General features: G+C 68.5%; 2 protein-coding genes across 8 annotated transcripts; one reads left to right on the top strand and one right to left on the bottom strand.

Moving 5' to 3' along the window:
- The first annotated feature begins 1,226 nt into the window (after positions 1-1,226).
- On the top strand, positions 1,227-9,207 carry LOC135972160 (arf-GAP domain and FG repeat-containing protein 2-like). Of its 2 annotated transcripts, none has more exons than XM_065570500.1 (12): positions 1,227-1,642; positions 2,662-2,755; positions 3,488-3,603; positions 3,893-4,022; positions 4,518-4,662; positions 5,491-5,604; positions 5,960-5,992; positions 6,409-6,496; positions 6,660-6,724; positions 6,818-6,901; positions 7,167-7,237; positions 7,693-9,207. In XM_065570500.1, the coding sequence occupies exons 1-12, from the start codon at positions 1,449-1,451 to the stop codon at positions 7,750-7,752; spliced, it is 1,194 nt and encodes a 397-aa protein (XP_065426572.1). In that variant the 5' UTR covers positions 1,227-1,448; the 3' UTR covers positions 7,753-9,207. The 2 variants fall into 2 exon arrangements, with proteins under 2 accessions (XP_065426572.1, XP_065426571.1); XM_065570499.1 differs by having other exon boundaries at positions 1,228-1,642; positions 6,412-6,496.
- On the bottom strand, positions 8,885-16,247 carry LOC122174775 (uncharacterized). 6 transcript variants are annotated; one of them, XM_065570504.1, is made up of 3 exons: positions 12,528-16,247; positions 11,287-12,371; positions 8,885-10,964 (listed from the first exon to the last, which is right to left on the bottom strand). In XM_065570504.1, the coding sequence occupies exon 1, from the start codon at positions 15,318-15,320 to the stop codon at positions 14,178-14,180; it is 1,143 nt and encodes a 380-aa protein (XP_065426576.1). In that variant the 5' UTR covers positions 15,321-16,247; the 3' UTR covers positions 8,885-10,964; positions 11,287-12,371; positions 12,528-14,177. The 6 variants fall into 6 exon arrangements, with proteins under 6 accessions (XP_065426576.1, XP_065426574.1, XP_065426575.1 ...); XM_065570502.1 differs by having other exon boundaries at positions 11,327-12,371; XM_065570503.1 differs by having other exon boundaries at positions 8,885-11,494; positions 12,239-12,371.
- Positions 16,248-16,398: the final 151 nt, after the last annotated feature.

The raw sequence follows: 16,398 nt of genomic DNA, 5'->3' as shown, positions 1-16,398 counted from the left end.
CAACCCTCTACAGCAGTTGATTGGGGGCAGAAAGCGAAGAAGGATCCAGGAGCTCCAGGTGTGAAATCAGTCTGCGGAGCATCGCTCCAGACAACTTACGTCTCCGTACTGCTCCGAGCGCGACGGGGGACACAGGCCAGGCTTCCCAGCACTGTCGCAAACGCATCCAGCACCGGGCCTGGGTCCCGGTGGGGGACATGGCTGGGGGCCCTGGATCTCTAGGGAGGAGGGGCTGCATGCCCCAGTGGGGTGGCTCTGGGGGGCAGGGCTGGGGGCCCTGGATCTCTAGGGAGGAGGGGCTGCATGCCCCGGTGGGGTGGCTCTGGGGGACATGGCTGGGGGCCCTGGATCTCTGGGGAGGAGGGGCTGCATGCCCCAGTGGGGTGGCTCTGGGGGGCAGGGCTGGGGGCCCTGGATCTCTAGGGAGGAGGGGCTGCATGCCCCAGTGGGGTGGCTCTGGGGGGCAGGGCTGGGGGCCCTGGATCTCTAGGGAGGAGGGGCTGCATGCCCCAGTGGGGTGGCTCTGGGGGGCAGGGCTGGGGGCCCTGGATCTCTAGGGAGGAGGGGCTGCATGCCCCAGTGGGGTGGCTCTGGGGGGCAGGGCTGGGGGCCCTGGATCTCTAGGGAGGAGGGGCTGCATGCCCCAGTGGGGTGGCTCTGGGGGGCAGGGCTGGGGGCCCTGGATCTCTAGGGAGGAGGGGCTGGGGGCCCAAGAGGGGTGGGATCTGGGGGGCAGGGCTGGGGGCCCTGGTGGGGGGCCCCTGGGGGGAAGGGCTGGGCCCCCCTTTCGGGGGGCCTTGGTGGGGGGGGCTCTGGATCTCTAGGGGGTAGGGGCTGGGGGGGATCTGGGGGGCAGGGCTGGGGGCCCTGGGTCTCTGGGGGGGGCGGGGGACCCCACTGGGGGGAGGCCCCGGGGGCTCGGGTGGGAAGCTCTGGGGGGCGGCGCTGGGAGCCTCTGGGTTGCTGGGGGGCGGGCTGGGGGGCTGTTTTGGCGGGAACGGCGGTTGGAACGGGCGCGGGGGCGGTTGGTGATGCGCGCGCACGTCGTTGCGGCCGCGTGCCCCGCCGCTAAGTGGCAGGGTGAGGGCTGCTTCGCGCCTCAGAAGTTGGCGCATGCGCCTTAAAAAAAGTGAGGGAACGGGAAGGCCTCCTCTGGGGCATGCGCAGAAGAGGAGCGCGCGGGAAGTGGCGCAGGCGCAATAGCAAAGCAAGATGGCGGCACGTGCCGCCCCACCCGTCAAACGCAGGCGCAGTCGAACGGGGCGGTACAGCGTGCGCTGTGGCGAACCAGTGAGGGCGGATTCGCGGCGCAGGCGCACTGGCGACTAACGGAACCGGGGGCTGGGACGGCTGCGCACGCCCTTGGCGCGGAAGAGGAGAGCTGGCGCCTGCGCAGTGCGCTCGGGCGGCGCGGCCCCGCTGACAGCAGGCGGGAGGGGCGGGGGCTGATGGCGGCCGGGTCCGGAGGCAGGAAGCCCGGCGCCCCGCGAGACGCGGAGTCCGAGGTCTGGTCCCGCCGCGTCAGGGACCTGGTGGGCTCCGGGCCCGGCAATCGCCTCTGCTTCGAGTGCGGCCAGCGCGGCGTCACCTACGTGGACATCACGCTGGGCAGCTTCGTGTGCACGGGCTGCTCCGGCGCGCTGTGAGTGGGGGCGGGGCTACGGGCAGGGGGCGGGGCTTCGGGCGCGCTGTGAGTGGGGGCGGGGCTGCGCGCGCGGGCTGCTCGGGCGCGCTGTGAGTGGGGGCGGGGCTACGGGCAGGGGGCGGGGCTTCGGGCGCGCTGTGAGTGGGGGCGGGGCTACGGGCAGGGGGCGGGGCTGCTCGGGCGCGCTGTCAGTGGGGGCGGGGCTTCGCGCGCGGGCTGCTCGGGCGCGCTGTCAGTGGGGGCGGGGCTTCGCGCGCGGGCTGCTCGGGCGCGCTGTGACTGGGGGCGGGGCTGCTCGGGCGTGCTGTCAGTGGGGGCGGGGCTTCGCGCGCGGGCTGCTCGGGCGCGCTGTGAGTGGGGGCGGGGCTACTGGTAGGGGGCGGGGCTGCGCGCGCCGGGCTGCTCGGGCGCGCTCTGAGTGGGGGCGGGGCTTCGCGCGCGCGCTGCTCGGGGCCGCTGTCAGTGGGGGCGGGGCTACGGGCAGGGGGCGGGGCTACGCGCGCGCGCGCTGCTCGGGGCCGCTGTCAGTGGGGGCGGGGCTTCGTGTTCGCGGGTTGATTGGGGGCGGGGCTTCGTTTGCACGGGCAGTTTGTGGGCGCTGGGAGGGGGCGGGGCTTCGTGTCCCACCCTCAGCTCAGCGCCAGTCTGATCCCACCTCACAGGGGGGCGGGGGGGCTCCTGCTGGGGGCGATCCTCCTGCCTTCTCCATGGGGGGGTCTCACGCTGGCGCCCTGGCGCCCCCAGCCCCCGCGCTGCAGCTCACCTGCTGAATGGCTCCTAACGCAGTGGGCAATGCGGGCGCTGCCGAGGGGGGCAGGACCGGGGCACGGGGCGCCTTGGGACTTCCCAGGCCTCGGCCTGATTCTCCTTGAGCGCGTGGCCTGGAAACCAGGACGCCTGGGTTCTGTCCCCGGCTCAGGGAGGGGGCGTCTGGCCAGGTCCTCCCAGTCCCAGAGCCCTGCTGGCCCCTCGGGCCGGCGGGAAAGGCAGAGCCGTAATCCTTGTCTCTGTTACAGCCGGGGCCTGAACCCCCCGCACCGCGTCAAATCCATTTCCATGACCACCTTCACCGAGCCCGAGGTGCTGTTCCTGCAGGCCCACGGCAATGAGGTGAGAGGCCAGGGACGGGCCTTGATTTTCTGTGTTACGCCAGTGCCGAGCTGAGAGCTCACTGCACATAGAACCCAGGAGTCCTGGCTCCCAGGCCCCCTTCTGTAAGCCACCAGCCCCCACGCCCCTCCCAGAGCCGGGGAGAGAACCCAGGAGTCCTGGCTCCCAGTCCCCCCTGCTCTAACCCACCAGCCCCCACTCCCCTCCCAGTGCTGGGGAGAGAACCCAGGAGTCCTGGCTCCCAGCCCCCCCTGCTCTAACCCACCAGCCCCCACTCCCCTCCCAGTGCTGGGGAGAGAACCCAGGAGTCCTGGCTCCCAGCCCCTCCTGCTCTAACCCACCAGCCCCCCCTCCCCTCCCAGAGCTGGGGAGAGAACCCAGGAGTCCTGGTTCCCAGCCCTCCCTGCTCTAACCCACCAGCCCCCACGCCCCTCCCAGAGCTGGGGAGAGAACCCAGGAGTCCTGGCTCCCAGCCCTCCCTGCTCTAACCCACCAGCCCCCACTCCCCTCCCAGAGCTGGGGAGAGAACCCAGGAGTCCTGGCTCCCAGCCCCCCCTGCTCTAACCCACCAGCCCCACTCCCCTCCCAGAGCCGGGGAGAGAACCCAGGAGTCCTGGCTCCCAGCCCCCCCTGCTGTAACCCACCAGCCCCCACTCCCCTCCCAGAGCTGGGGAGAGAACCCAGGAGTCCTGGCTCTGCCTCCTTTGTCTAACAAAGCCTTGCTGGCTCTAGGCCTGCCGGAAGGTTTGGCTGGGCTCCTTTGATCCCCGCACGTCGCTGCTCCCAGACTCCAGGGACCCGCAGAAAGTGAAGGAGTTCTTGCAGGAGAAATATGAGAAGAAGCGATGGTAAAAGCGGAGTGGCGGACGAGTGGGGTCGGGAGGGGAGGGGGCTGTCCCTGGTTCCCCGCAAACTGGGCCTCACCCTTCTTCAGCCCCTCCCATGGGTGCAGTGGAGGGACACAGTTCCTGCTCCTTGACGTACCCGAGAGCCGGGAAGAGAACCCAGGAGTCCTGGCTGCTCCAATCCTGATGTCATCCTATTTTTGTAGGCCCCCAAGGTTCTCTGACCGTGGTAGCGGGTGTGGCTGTCTCTGTGGCTGGTGCTGGCAATATGTCTTTCTGGCTCCCCCTGCAGGTACGTCTCGTCGGATCAAGCCAGGGGAGCCACCTCCCTGGCCAGCCAGAGCTCCACCCCAGAGGTGAAGCCCCAGCAGACCCTTCTAGGGGACTCAGGAGCGCTCCTCACAGCTGCCGGATCCAGCCGGGTAAGCCAGGACTCCTGGGTTCTCTCCCCAACTCTGGGAGGGGAGTGGGAGCTGGTGGGTTAGAACAGGGGGGGCTGGGAGCCAGGACTCCTGGGTTCTCTCCCTGGCGCTGGGAGGGGAGTGGGGGCTGGTGGGTTAGAACAGGGGGGGCTGGGAGCCAGGACTCCTGGGTTCTATCCCCAGCGCTGGGAGGGGAGTGGGAGCTGGTGGGTTAGAACGGGGGGGGTTGGGAGCCAGGACTCCTGGGTTCTCTCCCCGGCGCTGGGAGGGGAGTGGGAGCTGGTGGGTTAGAACGGGGGGGGTTGGGAGCCAGGACTCCTGGGTTCTCTCCCCGGTGCCGGGAGGGGAGTGGGAGCTGGTGGTTAAAGCGGGGGAGCTGAGAGCCAGGACTCCTGGGTTCTCTCCCCGGCTCTGGTCTGGTGGTTAGAGCGGGCGGGGCGGAGGTGGGAGCCAGGACGCCATGGCCCCAGGCCTGTTACCAGTTGTGTCTCTCAGAGCTTGGGCCAGCCCCGCCTGCCGCACCAGCGCACCTCCCAGCCGGCCAAGAAAGCCAGCACGGACCTCCTGGCGGATATAGGCGGGGACCCTTTCGCCGCCCCCCAGCCGGCCCCCGCCTTCGCCATGTTCCCTGCCTTCCCGGGTAAGTATGGGGGGCAGCGGAGCCACAGGACCAGCTGCTCCCTGCCCGCGCCAGCCATACAGCGCTAATGTGAGCAGCTAGAGCGGCGCCTCCATGTGGTGATACTGGGTAGTGCAAGCTGGGAGGCACCATAGAGCTCTCGGCTAGAGAGACACGTGATGCTCGATAGTACAGTCTGGGAGTTGGGCAATTAGAGCTCTGAGCTAGCGAGGCCCCCACATGGTGATACTGGGTAGTGCAGGCTGGGAGCTGGCTGACCATAGAGCGCTGAGCTAGCGAGGCCCCCACGTGGTGATACTGGGTAGTGCAGGCTGGGAGCTGGCTGACCATAGAGCGCTGAGCTAGCGAGGCCCCCACGTGGTGATACTGGGTAGTGCAGGCTGGGAGCTGGCTGACCATAGAGCACTGAGCTAGCGAGGCCCCCACGTGGTCATACTGGGTAGTGCAGGCTGGGAGCTGGCTGACCATAGAGCTCTGAGCTAGCGAGGCCCCCATGTGGTGATACTGGGTAGTGCAGGCTGGGAGATGGCTGACCATAGAGCGCTGAGCTAGCGAGGCCCCCATGTGGTGATACTGGGTAGTGCAGGCTGGGAGCTGGCTGACCATAGAGCACTGAGCTAGCGAGGCCCCCACGTGGTCATACTGGGTAGTGCAGGCTGGGAGCTGGCTGACCATAGAGCACTGAGCTAGCGAGGCCCCCACGTGGTCATACTGGGTAGTGCAGGCTGGGAGCTGGCTGACCATAGAGCTCTGAGCTAGCGAGGCCCCCACCTGATGATACTGGGTAGTGCAGGCTGGGAGCTGGCTGACCTCTTGTGTCCTTCCCAGGCCAGACTCCAGCCCATGCTGCCTTTGCCAATTTTGATGCCTTTGGGTGCAGCCCAGTAGCGTCGGCATTTGGAGGGGCGTCGGTGCCATTCCACACGCAGCCGACAGCCGCAGGTAACGCTCCCCCTGCCCCGCCCGCTGCCCGGGCCTTCCTTGACGTGAACGCTGCATCAGAGAGCAGCGACACGCAGTCTAGTGGTTAGAGCAGGGGTGCGGCCAGGACTCCTGGGTTCTCTCCCCGGCTCATGAGAATGGGCCAACCATTAGTCTATCTCAGCTGGGAATGTGCGGGTGAATGGTTGCCCCATGTGGGGATCTTCCCCTGCTGCCCCTCTTTGGGTGGGTATTTCTGGGGGACTGTCCCCATTCCCTGCTCCCAAGTCCTGGGGTCCCCCTAGCTGGGAGGAGGGTGGGGCTCCCCTGGGATCTCTCTTGCTTTAATCCTTTGCTTTCTGCTTCCTGTTTCCAGCCAGTCGGACAGTCCCAGGCGGTTACAGCTTTGGTGAGATAATGATCGTGGTTTGCTTCTCCCTTGGGATATGGGACTTAGGAGCCAGGACTCCTGGGTTCTCTGCCCAGCTCTGGGAGGGCAGTGGGGGCTGGTGGGTTAGAGCGGTGGGGCCGGGAGCCTGGACTCCTGGGTTCTCTCCCCAGCATGTGGAGTTGGCTGCAGGCTCAGGACAGGGAAAATCAATTTGAGTTTAGTTGGGAGTGAATATAGAAATAATGTTCCCCTGAAGAGTGCAGCGGTGCCTGGCATGGGCACCGGGGGAGCCGGCGCTGCTCCCTGGCCTCTCCCAGGTGATGGGTGAAGTGGGGCCGGGTCAGCCTGGGGGCAACCTGCACCCACTGCCCCGACTCCCAGAGGGAGGGTGTGCGCCTTGGCGGGGGTGACTGCGCTGTTCCCTTCTGTGCCAGCAGGGGGTGCTCAGGTGAGCGGCTTCGGCGCCTCCCCCTCCAGCCACCCTAGCAGTGGGATCCCGGACATGGGCGGAGCACCCAGCAGGTATTAACTCCCTCTCCGGAGACACACACACACACACCCCCGGTGGCCCCTGGGCCGGGGGACCCCAGGAGACTGGTCGGCCCCTGGCTCAGGACCGTGGGGAAACCAGGTGCATTGTGGGTGGCCCACTCTGATTGGCTAACACCGTCTCTCTCCTCCGCAGCCTCTTCGGGAGCCTGAGCCAGCCGGCGGCCCTGCCCCCGCCCGGCCCCGTGCCCGCCTACGGGGGTAGGTGGCTTTTGCTTTGGCCCGGGGGGGCTCTAACGCCCGTCGGCAGCCAGTAGCAATGAGCCACCTCTCCCGTGCCACCCTCTCTTCCAGCCTACGCCAACCCCTTCGCCCCGCCTGCCGCCCCGCCCGCCCGGCCCAACACCAACCCCTTCCAGCCCAACGGCACTGTGCCAGGTGAGCCCCCGCCCTGGACGCCTGGGTTCTCTCCCCGGTGCTGGGACGGGAGTGGGGTTGGTGGTTAGAGCGGGGGGGGCTGGGAGCCAGGATGCCTGGGTTCTCTCCCCGGCTCTGGGACGGGAGTGGGGGCTGGTGGGTTAGAGTGGGGGGGCTGGGTTCTCTCCCCAGCTCTGGGAGGGGATCAGGGGCTGGTGGGTCAGAGCAGGGGGGGCTGGGAGCCAGGACTCCTGGGTTCTCTGCCAGCTCGTCTCTCCCCCTGCAGGTTCCAGTTTTGATGGGTTTGCTGCAGCCCAGTTGGGGCAGCCGGTCGGGATCTCCACCAATCCCTTCATGGTGAGGACCATCCCATTCCCAGCCGGTCGGGTTGCAGTGGGGCCCTCCCGGCGTTTGGCGTCTTCCCCTGCTTTCCAGGGGGTTCCGGCTACAGCCCCACAGCGAAGCTGGAGCGCCAGGTCCCAGCATCGTTTCCCTAGGGCAGAGCCGCTCTGCTGACTCACCCAGTCACTCAGATCAGATCTGTCCCATCATCCACACAGTGTGGCGCCCTCCTTGCTGGTTTCTGCATTCCTCGGCCCCTGTGTCGACTCCATTCACCCATGGGCGGTGCCCCACTCCCTCTCTGTGGGGCCCGGCTGACAAGCAGCCTTGGACCTGGGGTCTGGGCTGGTTGTGGGGTACGAGTCGGGGATCCGATGGGCATTGGTGTCTGACTGTGTGAGCAGTTACAGCCATCCGTCTGTCTGCTGCCGCCTGTGCCCAGTCTCCCTAACCCCCCTTTGTCCCCCCAGACGGCAGCTCCGTCCCCGCCCTTCGTCATCAAGCATCCAGCCACCAACCCCTTCTTATAGCGAGGTGCCCGGACGGCTGCTCTGGGCTGGAAGTGCCCATCCCCACACCCGCCCCGCGCCGGCTTCTGGCTGTGCAGCCCTGACGCCGTGGGGATGGGCTGGAACACGTGCTTTAACTACTGCAATGGCTTCTAAGGGAACCGGCCCCGAGGAGAGCAGTTCTGGGCCCAGCACCGAGGCATTCTGGGACTTCTAGTCTCGGTGGGGATTTTTCAGCAGGGCATGCTGGGAAAGTGGAGGGGGCGGGAATGTGGGTCGGGGGTTAGCTGGCTCTTAAGCGGGGTTTGGGATTCTGCCGGGCCTTGTGGTCCAGAGGGGAACCCTAGGGGAGCTGGAGGTGGGGCAGCAATGCATGCTGGGAAGAGGAGCCCTCTCTGCTTCTCCTCCCAAGCAAGAGGGGCTGGGAGCCCTGGGGGCTCTGCTCTGGGGGGCTGGGAGCCCTGGGGGGCTGGGCTGTCCCCTTCTGAGCCGCTCTGACCCCACCCCGGTCTAGGCTCTGCCTGAGTGAGATTCTCCCCACCCAGACCCACTAACAGTGCAGCCCCGGCCCCTCCTCGTGGGGTGGAACCCAGGAGTCCTGGCTCCTCACTACCCCTCCCCCCTGCTGTCACCCCATCCTTGGCCAGTTGCTTCGTCGCAGCCTCCTGCATTCCAGCCCCCCTACTCCCGAGACAGGGATGGAGGAACCTGGCCCGGCCTTCAGCCCCCCCGGCTCTGCCTCACGGGCTGCTGGCCCTCGAATTACTGCCCCCCTCCCCTATTGGGGGGCTAGCCGTAGCCCCTGGGCGCCCCAGATTCCAGCCCCAAAACAGCATCCCCAGCATGGACTGCCCCCCTGACGGCGTGCACTCAGCGGGGAGGGGGACCCCGATCTACACCAGGCCTGCACCGAGGGCAGCCCCCCTCTGCTGCAAGCGCTGGGGAGAGAACCCAGGAGTCCTGGCTCACAGCCCCCCCGCTCTAATCCACCAGCCCCCACTCCCCTCCCAGAGCCGGGGAGAGAACCCAGGCGTCCTGGCTCCCAGCCCCTCCTGCTCTGACCCACCAGCCCCCACTCCCCTCCCAGAGCCGGGGAGAGAACCCCGGCGTCCTGGCTCCCTCCTGCCCCACCATTTGCTAATTTCTTTGTCAGTTTCCTCTCCTCTTGGGATCTTGTTCCTGCCCCTCCATCCCCAGGACGCCCCCAAATGCTGCTGCCAATGGGCATTCCCCCCCCCCCCCGTGGGAGATCACCCCCCACTGCTGCTTTGGACAAATATCCCCTCGCTCAGCTTCACACCCCCTCCTGGTTGTGGGGGGGCCATGCTTTGTCCCCTGTCCCCCCCCGGAACAAGGGGCCACGCTGGCAGTATTTTTCTGAGAGAAAAGTGAATGATCTTTTTAATATATAGAGATGTTTTTGGCGCTGGAAATGGTTCTCTCGAGATCGCTCTATAAAATCTATATTGGACCTTTGTGGCTGCCGTCCTCTGTGGGGGGGGGACCCGAGCCCCCTGCCAGCCCTCCTGGCACCCCCCACTTCTGTGCCCCCTGCCCAGGCGCCCTGGCTGTGGCTCCCAATCCAGCGGCGCCTGGCGGGCTGAGGGCGGCCCGCTAATGCGCTGGGCCCCATTTGAGACTCTGTGCGTGCGCTTGTGATTTCGCAGGCGGTTGCGCTTGTGATCATGCGCTTGTGATCTGGCATGTGCGCTTGTGATTTTGCATGCAGTGCGCTTGTGACCCTGTGCATCCGCCTCTGCTTTTGCATGCAGTGCGCTTGTGATCCAGCATGTGCACTTGTGATGTTGCGTGCAGCATGCTTGTGACCCCGTGCATGCCCTTCTGACCCTGTGTGGCCGCCTGTGATTGTGAATGCAGTGTGCTTGTGATCTCACACATGCCTGTAGTTGTGTGGCCTGCAATGAGCTTGCCTGCTAATGCGCTCGTGCGCTGTTAGGCCCCAAGAATGTGAGCACTGATGCACTCACAAGCGCGTGCAATCCTGTGCGTGTGGGAGCGTGCATACAAATGTCCTTGCTTCATGACAGGGTGGGCACGTGCTTAGCATCTCCCCCACTCCTACCCTTGCGTGTGTTTAGGGTCAGTTGTGCGCATGCAGCTTGCATCTCACAGGTGCTTGTGAGGGTGTGTCCTGCTGTGTCTTGTGATCCTACACAAGCGCTGCTGCAATCTTGTGCTTCTGCACCAGCCCTGCCTGCTGCCACTGCACGTCTCTCGCACGTTCTCTGGTGATCCTGGCTGCTGCTCTCTCCCCTTGCACGACTCAGCGTGCACAAATGCTCTTGCCCGCATGTGCCTCTGGAGGTTTGCAATGCCTCGCACGTCTCCTCCGCCCCATGTGCCCGTCACCTCTCGCAAGCTCTCCCTGTGCCTTGGCCCTCGCATACTAGTGCACTCTCACACACTTCCCCTCCCACACGCCCACTTGAGCTTTCTCTTGTGCTCTCCCAGGCCCCCTCAGCCAATCAGCACGCTTTGCACCCTGATCTCAGGCGCTCTGGCCTTATCTGAGTGATGCCAGCGGGTCCCCACTGCTTTCCCCACGCCCGCCCCTGGGCCTGGCACCAGCAACCGCTCACGCGCTTGGTGGTTCATTGCACGACACCGATGCATGTGGCCACACGGGGCATTGCTGCCCTGCCTGCAGGTGGCGCCAGGGCGTGTCACACGGTGCCCCCGGGTCAGGGGGCGACAGGGGATGTTTGCTCTGCCCGGCTCTCTCCCACACGCATGGGATCACTCTCTCGTGCGACAGCCCATTCCCCAGCCCCCTGAGCCCGCCAGTCCCTGCCCTGGGGCCGGGGGGGAGCCGGCACCCCCTAGAGGGGACAGGCCCCTGCCCCATTCCCCAGCCCCCTGAGCCAGCCAGTCCCCACCCTGGGGCCGGGGGGGAGCCGGCGCCCCCTAGAGGGGACAGGCCCCTGCCCCATTCCCCACCCCCCTGAGCCAGCCAGTCCCCGCCCTGGGGCTGGGTGGGAGCCGGAGCCCCCTAGAGGGGACAGGCCCCTGCCCCCCTGAGCCAGCCAGTCCCCGCCCTGGGGTGGGGCAGGCACCCGCTGTGTGCAGTGGAAACAGAGGGGCTCTCAGTCGCAGGCCGGGCGTGTTTACCTACAAACAGCACCAGACCCAGGTTGACAAAACAGGTCTGGGAACCAAACAGGTGCCGTGGGGCTGGGCTGGGGGGCTGGCAGCTCCGACGGCTCTGGCTGGGCCTGTGGGGACAGAGAGACGGGCTGTTCGATGTGGGGGGCACCTGCTCCCCTCCAGCCTCTGCTGCACCGGGCCCCCCCAGGCTGGGCAAGGGGCCTGCTGGGCCACCCAGCGTCACAGATACACACACCCCTCCCCTCCCAGAGAACCCAGGAGTCCTGGCTCCCAGTCCCCCCTGCTGTACTCACCAGCCCCCACTCCCCTCCCAGAGCCGGGGAGAGAACCCAGGCGTCCGAGCTCCCAGCCCCCCGTTGCTCTAACCCACCACCACCACCACCACCCCCCCCCACCTCCTGCCCCACAGCGCCCTCTGCCCTGCCCCACCTCCTGCCCCAACAGGGCTCCCAGCGGTGCTGTCACTCACGGGTGGGTTTGGATTCAGGCGCCCCCTGGCGGTGGGGTGGGGACGGTTCTGCCATTGTAGTCGTGGTCCCATCATAAGTGAATGGAGAGGGGCGTGGCCAAGCCGAGGGGCGTGGCCGCCAGAGCCACGCCCACCAGCATTCCAGACAGGTGGCCTGTCAAGGAGCTGCTGCGGAGAAGAGGTGGGGGTTACAGTGGGGCAGTGCAGTGCCCCTGCCCCACAAATCCCCTGCCTTGCCCCACAGCGTCCTCTACCCCACCCCCTGACCCACAGCAACCCCTGCCCCGCACCCTGCCCCACAGCACCCTCTGCCCTGCCTGCAGCCCCTACAGCGCCCTCTACCCCACCCCCTGCCCCACAGCAACCCCTACCCCGCACCCTGCCCCACAGCACCCTCTGCCCTGCCTGCAGCCCCTACAGCGCCCTCTGCCCCACCCCCTGTCCCACAGCAACCCCTACCCTGCCCACAGCTCCCCCTGCCTTGCCCCACAGCACCTCCTCCCCCACCCCCTGCCCTGCCCCACAGCGCCCTCTGCCCTGCCTCCTGCCCCGCCGTGACCCCTGCCCCGCCTCCTGCCCCACAGCGCCCTCTGCCCCACCCCCTGTCCCACAGCAACCCCTGCCTCACAGCCCCCTGCCCTGCCCCACAGAGCCCCGTGCCCTGCACCCTGCCCCACAGCACCGCCTCCCCCACCCCCTGCCCTGCCCCACAGCGCCCTCTGCCCTGCCTCCTGCCCCGCCGTGACCCCTGCCTCACAGCCCCCTGCCCTGCCCCACAGAGCCCCCTGCCCTGCACCCTGCACCACAGCACCTCCTCCCCGACCCCCTGCCCTGCCCCACAGCGCCCTCTGCCCCACCCGCTGCTGAACCCTCCATCCTGCTCTTTGCCCCATGGCGCCCCCTAGCGCCCACCTGGGGTACAGGAGGGTCACGGTGAAGCACTCTGCCAGGCAGAGCCATTTGGTGGTTATGGTGACGCTGCCCAGGGTTACTATGGTGACAGGCGCTAGGAGACCCTCCATGGCTTCCAGAGAGAAGATGACCCCTGCAAAAGGGGGGGGGACGGATCGGATAGGTAAAGCAGGACGCCTGGGTTCTCTCCCCGGCTCTGGGAGTGGGGGCTGGTGGGTTAGAGCGGGGGAGGGGGGGGCTGGGAGCCAGGACTCCTGGGTCCCAACCCAGCTGGGCCTAGGCTCCCTACCTGAGAAGCCCACGGCGCAGTGTTCCCGGCGCCAGGGATCTCGCAGGACGGCCGCCAGCCCCGCGTTCAGCCCGAGATGGACCAGCCCCCCCAGCAGCGTCATGCCCCCCAGGATCCAGCCCGCTCGGGCGCTGCCCACCCTCCCCTCCAGCCCTGCCCCCAGCCACAGCAATGCCCCCATGTTCAGCCCCAGGTGGCCCCAGCCCAGGTGGTGGAAGGGAGCTAGCAGGAGGCGCTGCCACTCGCCCAGAGCCCAGACCCCCTGCACGCTGAGGCAGGTGTTTTCGGGGGACCCCAGGGGGCGAAGGTAGAGCCCCACATTCAGGGCCACTAGGAGGAGGGTGGCGAGGGGCGGCCTGGCTGCAGACATGCCCTCTGGGGGGCTGCCAGGCTGGAGGGTGTAAGGGGGGTCCTTGGGGCTGGGGGGAGCAGGAAAGTAGCATTGGGGGCAGTGCTGGGGGGCAGAGAGAGGCTCACCAGTGGGGGGGGGCAGTGGTGCCAGGGCAGAGCCCTTGTGAGGTCACCGCTGATGTCTGGGGGGGGGTCAGGGGATTGTGGGAAGGGGAGGGGGCGGCTCCGGGAATACGTCGCCCCGAATTGTTTATCTCGCTGGGAGCTAAGAATAAACCTCATTCTGGGAAACCGGCGTCAAGACCTGCCGTGAACCCGGAGAGCCGGGGCCGGGCGGGACTCGGGGCTGGGCTAGCAGGGATTCCAGGTCGGGAGTGAGGGGCACCGGCAGAGCTGGGGGGGGGCAGGGCTGGGCTAGCAGGGGCTGCGGGTCGGGAGTGAGGGGCACCGACAGGGCTGGGCTAGCAGGGGCTGCGGGTCGGGAGTGAGGGGCGCCGGCAGAGCAGAGCTGGGGACGGGCAGGGCTGGGCTGGCAGGGGCTGCAGGTCAGGAGTGAGGGGCACCCACAGAGCTGGGGGGGGCAGGTCTGGGCTAGCAGGGGCTGTGGGTCAGGAGTGAGGGGCACTGGCAGAGCTTGGGGGGGCAGAGCTGGGCTGGCAGGGGCTGCGGGTCGGGAGTGAGGGGCACCGACAGGACAGGGCTAGCAGGGGCTGCGGGTCGGGAGTGAGGGGCACCGGCAGAGCTGGGGGGGGGGGGCAGGGCCGGGCTGGCAGGGGCTGCGGGTCGGGAGTGAGGGGCACCGGCAGAGCTGGGGGGGGGGGCAGGGCTGGGCTGGCAGGGGCTGCGGGTGGGGAGTGAGGGGCACCGGCAGAGCTGGGGGGGGCAGGGCTGGGCTAGTGGGGGGTTGCGGGTCGGGAGTGAGGGGCACCGGCAGAGCTGGGGGGGGCAGGGCTGGGCTGGCAGGGGCTGCGGGTCGGGAGTGAGGGGCACTGGCAGAGCTGTGGGGGGCAGGGCTGGGCTAGCAGGGGCTTTGGGTCGGGAGTGAGGGGCACCGGTAGGGATTGCGGGGGGTAGGGCTGGGCTAGCGGGGGCTGCGGGTCGGGAGTGAGGGGCACCGGCAGAGCAGAGCTGGGGCGGGGCGTTCGGAGTGAGGGGCACCGGCACCTGCTTTAGGATTCCAGCCCCCCTCCCCTATGACCTCCACGGCTGTTTACGGCTGGTTCAAGGACTTGGTGGCCGATGGCTATCGGGGCGGCTCACGCGACCCAGCCAGGCTCAGCCCATCCCGTCTGGGCTGCGTTATTTACTATAAACAATTCCCCGCCAGCCCTCCCGCTGCACGGAGCCCCATGGGTGCCCCTCACTCTTGACCCGCAGCCCCCCCACCAGCCCAGTCCTGCCCCTCCCAGCTCTGCCGGTGCCCCTCACTCCCGACCCGCAGCCCCCAGCTCTGCCGGTGCCCCTCACTCCTGACCCGCAGCCCCTGGGAGGCCGGCTTGCCAGCTTGGCTGGGCTCAGGTCACCATTGCTGACCCTCAGGCCCTTAAATTGCACCTTGACACCAAGGACTGTTAGACTCTGGAGAGCTGAGATAAGGGGTTCAGGGAATCTGGTGCAATAGATACACAGACACACCCGCCCCCAACCCCCACCCCCGCACCGGGCAGGGGGCCTGAAGAAACACAAGGCCTGTCCCTGACTGGGGATGGGAGTGAGGGGCACCAGCAGAGCGGGGGGGGTGAGGGCAGGGCTGGCAGGGGCTGCGGGTCGGGAGTGAGGGGCACGGGCAGAGCTGGGGGGCCCAGGGCTGGGCTGGGGGGGCTGCGGGTCGAGAGTGAGGGGCACCGGCAGAGCTGGGCTGGGGGGGCTGCGGGTCGGGAGTAAGGGGCACCGGCAGAGCTGGGGGGGGGGCAGGGCTGGGCTGGCAGGGGCTGCGGGTCGGGAGTGAGGGGCACCGGCAGAGCTGGGGGGGGGCAGGGCAGGGCTGGCAGGGGCTGCGGGTCGGGAGTGAGGGGCACCGGCAGGGCTGGGGGGGGCAGGGCAGGGCTGGCAGGGGCTGCGGGTCGGGAGTGAGGGGCACCGGCAGAGCTGGGGGGGGCAGGGCTGGGCTGGCAGGGGCTGCGGGTCGGGAGTGAGGGGCACCGGCAGAGCTGGGGGGGGCAGGGCAGGGCTGGCAGGGGCTGCGGGGCGGGAGTGAGGGGCACCGGCAGGGCTGGGGGGGGGCAGGGCCGGGCTGGCAGGGGCTGCGGGGCGGGAGTGAGGGGCACCGGCAGGGCTGGGGGGGGCAGGGCAGGGCTGGCAGGGGCTGCGGGTCGGGAGTGAGGGGCACCGGCAGAGCTGGGGGGGGGCAGGGCCGGGCTGGCAGGGGCTGCGGGTCGGGAGTGAGGGGCACCGGCGGAGCGGCAGGCGGGAGCTGGGTTTATGTCTCCATTGTGTACTCATGGCTGTTCAGTCACCCGCCCCCCCCCGCACACGGTGACCACACTCAGTGCCCCCCCAACACCCCATAGACACCAGGGGACCCCGTGCAGTGGGGAGACACACACACACCCCAGGCACCTGGGCCCTGGGAGGAGGTTGTGCGGGGGGCGTGAGAGAGAGTGGGCAGCAGGGAGGAAGGGGTTAAAGGGGGGAGGGAGCCCCAGGGCCGCAGCTGATTGGATGAGGGATGGCTACATTCCTCCGTCAGAGCCCAACACTACCTCCCCATTGGCCGAGGCGCCAGACACCAGAACCGCATGGCTGGGTCCCAGGAACGGGAGGGGGACCCCTCGCCCGGCACTGAGATGCGCCCACCTCTGGGGTGGGGCGGCCGGTTACACAGGGACCCCTCGCCCGGTGCTGAGATGCGCCCACCTCTGGGATGGGGCGGCCAGTTACCCAGGGACCCCTCGCCTGGCGCTGAGATGTGCCCACCTCTGGGGCAGGGCGGCTGGTTACACGGGGACCCCTCGCCCGGCGCTGAGACGCGCCCACCTCTGGGGCGGGGCGGCCGGTTCCCCAGGGACCCCTCGCCCGGCGCTGAGATGCGCCCACCTCTGGGGTGGGGCGGCCGGTTACCCGGGGACCCCTCGCCCGGCGCTGAGATGCGCCCACCTCTGGGGCGGGGCGGCCGGTTCCCCGGGGACCCCTCGCCCGGTGCTGAGATGCGCCCACCTCTGGGGCGGGGCGGCCGGTTACACAGGGACCCCTCGCCCGGCGCTGAGACGCGCCCACCTCTGGGGCAGGGCGGCCGGTTACCCAGGGACCCCTCGCCCGGTGCTGAGATGCGCCCACCTCTGGGGCGGGGCGGCCGGTTACACAGGGACCCCTCGCCCGGCGCTGAGATACGCCCACCTCTGGGGCAGGGCGGCCGGTTACCCAAGGACCCCTCGCCCGGCGCTGAGATACGCCCACCTCTGGGGCGGGGCGGCTGGTTACGCGAGGACCCCTCGCCCGGCGCTGAGATGCAGCCACCTCTGGGGCAGGGCGGCCGGTTCCCCAGGGACCCCTCGCCCGGCGCTGAGATGCGCCCACCTCT

The sequence above is a fragment of the Chrysemys picta genome, chromosome 16 (genome assembly GCF_011386835.1).
Source record: "Chrysemys picta bellii isolate R12L10 chromosome 16, ASM1138683v2, whole genome shotgun sequence".
NCBI lineage: Eukaryota > Metazoa > Chordata > Testudines > Emydidae > Chrysemys > Chrysemys picta.
The sequence above is the reverse complement of the archived record's forward strand: the minus strand, read 5'-3'. Positions and strand labels throughout refer to the sequence as shown.